This window comes from Nestor notabilis, unplaced genomic scaffold (genome assembly GCF_000696875.1).
Source record: "Nestor notabilis isolate BGI_N333 unplaced genomic scaffold, ASM69687v1 scaffold30959, whole genome shotgun sequence".
NCBI classification, from domain to species: Eukaryota; Metazoa; Chordata; class Aves; order Psittaciformes; family Psittacidae; genus Nestor; species Nestor notabilis.
Window position 1 is genome coordinate 8,073 of NW_009944618.1, and position 1,136 is coordinate 9,208.

At 59.7% G+C, this 1,136-nt stretch overlaps 1 protein-coding gene across 1 annotated transcript in view; it reads left to right on the plus strand.

Annotated features, from left to right (window-relative positions):
* The window catches only part of LOC104411942 (dynein heavy chain 17, axonemal-like), a gene marked incomplete at its 5' end in the record, with an annotated part of 17,582 nt that overhangs the window by 8,066 nt on the left and 8,380 nt on the right, over window positions 1-1,136 (plus strand). The window contains 3 exons of the mRNA XM_010022499.1: window positions 1-87; window positions 175-410; window positions 662-784. The exon at window positions 1-87 is cut by the window's left edge and continues 18 nt beyond it. Coding sequence (XP_010020801.1) covers window positions 1-87; window positions 175-410; window positions 662-784 — 446 coding nt within the window. The remainder of the gene's footprint in view (window positions 88-174; window positions 411-661; window positions 785-1,136) is intronic.

The window sequence follows — 1,136 nt, forward strand, 5'->3', positions numbered from 1 at the left end:
TTTGTGTCCTACTTGTTCTCCTTCACCAGGAAGTACAGGGTGCAGCTGCTGGACCAGCACTGGATCCCCTTCCTCAGCAGGCTGGAAGTGAGTGGCCGTGGGTCCCATCCCCATGCCCGCTGGCACCAAGGGGCTCCTGCTCTGCTGCAGGCATCCAACAGCCCCTTCCCACAGGTACCCATCCCCGTCACGCCGGGGCTGGACCCCCTCAGCCTCCTCACTGACTCTGCTGACGTGGCTACCTGGAGCAACCAGGGACTGCCCAGCAACCGCACGTCCACCGAGAACGCCACCATCCTCTGCAACACCGAGCGCTGGCCCCTCATTGTGGACGCCCAGCTCCAGGGCATCAAGTGGATCAAGAACAAATATGGACAGGAGCTGCAGGCCATCCGTCTGGGCCAGAAAAAGTGGGTCGGGTGCTCTGGGGTGGGATGCAGGGTGCTATGAGCATCCACAGCCTCATCAGACCAGGGCACCTGAGGGCAGCAGCACTCATGGGGCAGCAACACCTCTGCAGGGCCAGGCCTGGGGTCACCGCAGGGGTCCCACAGGGCAAGTCGCTACAGGGTATCTGCCCCAGCTCATCCCATGCTGTGCATCCCGTGCTGCTGCCCAACATCCCCCTCTCCTGCCCCACATCCCTCCCATCCCACCACAGCTACCTGGACACCATCGAGCGGGCAGTTTCCGAGGGACAGATGCTGCTGATCGAGGACATGGGTGAGACGGTGGAGCCAGTGCTGGATCATCTGCTGGGCAGGAACACCACCAAGAAGGGCAGGTCAGCGCACCGTGTTCTTTAGTGCCGAGGAGTTTTGCCTACTCTGAGCAGCCACTGTGGCCCTGAAATGCTGATTTTTGCCCCTGTGCGTGAGAGCAGCTGGCGGCTGACCCTTCCTTTCTTTTAGATTGGAGATTAGGAACAATTCTTTCCCCAGAGGGTGCTCAGGCATTGGAACAGGCTGCCCAGGGCAGTGCTGGAGTCACCATCCCTGCAAGTGTTCACACATCGGGTAGACGAGGCCCTCAGTGACATGGTTTAGTGGTGGCCTTGGCACTGCTGGGGCAATGGTTGGACTTGATGATCTTAATGGTCTTTTCCAACCCAGTTGATTCTATGACCCTGTGACTTA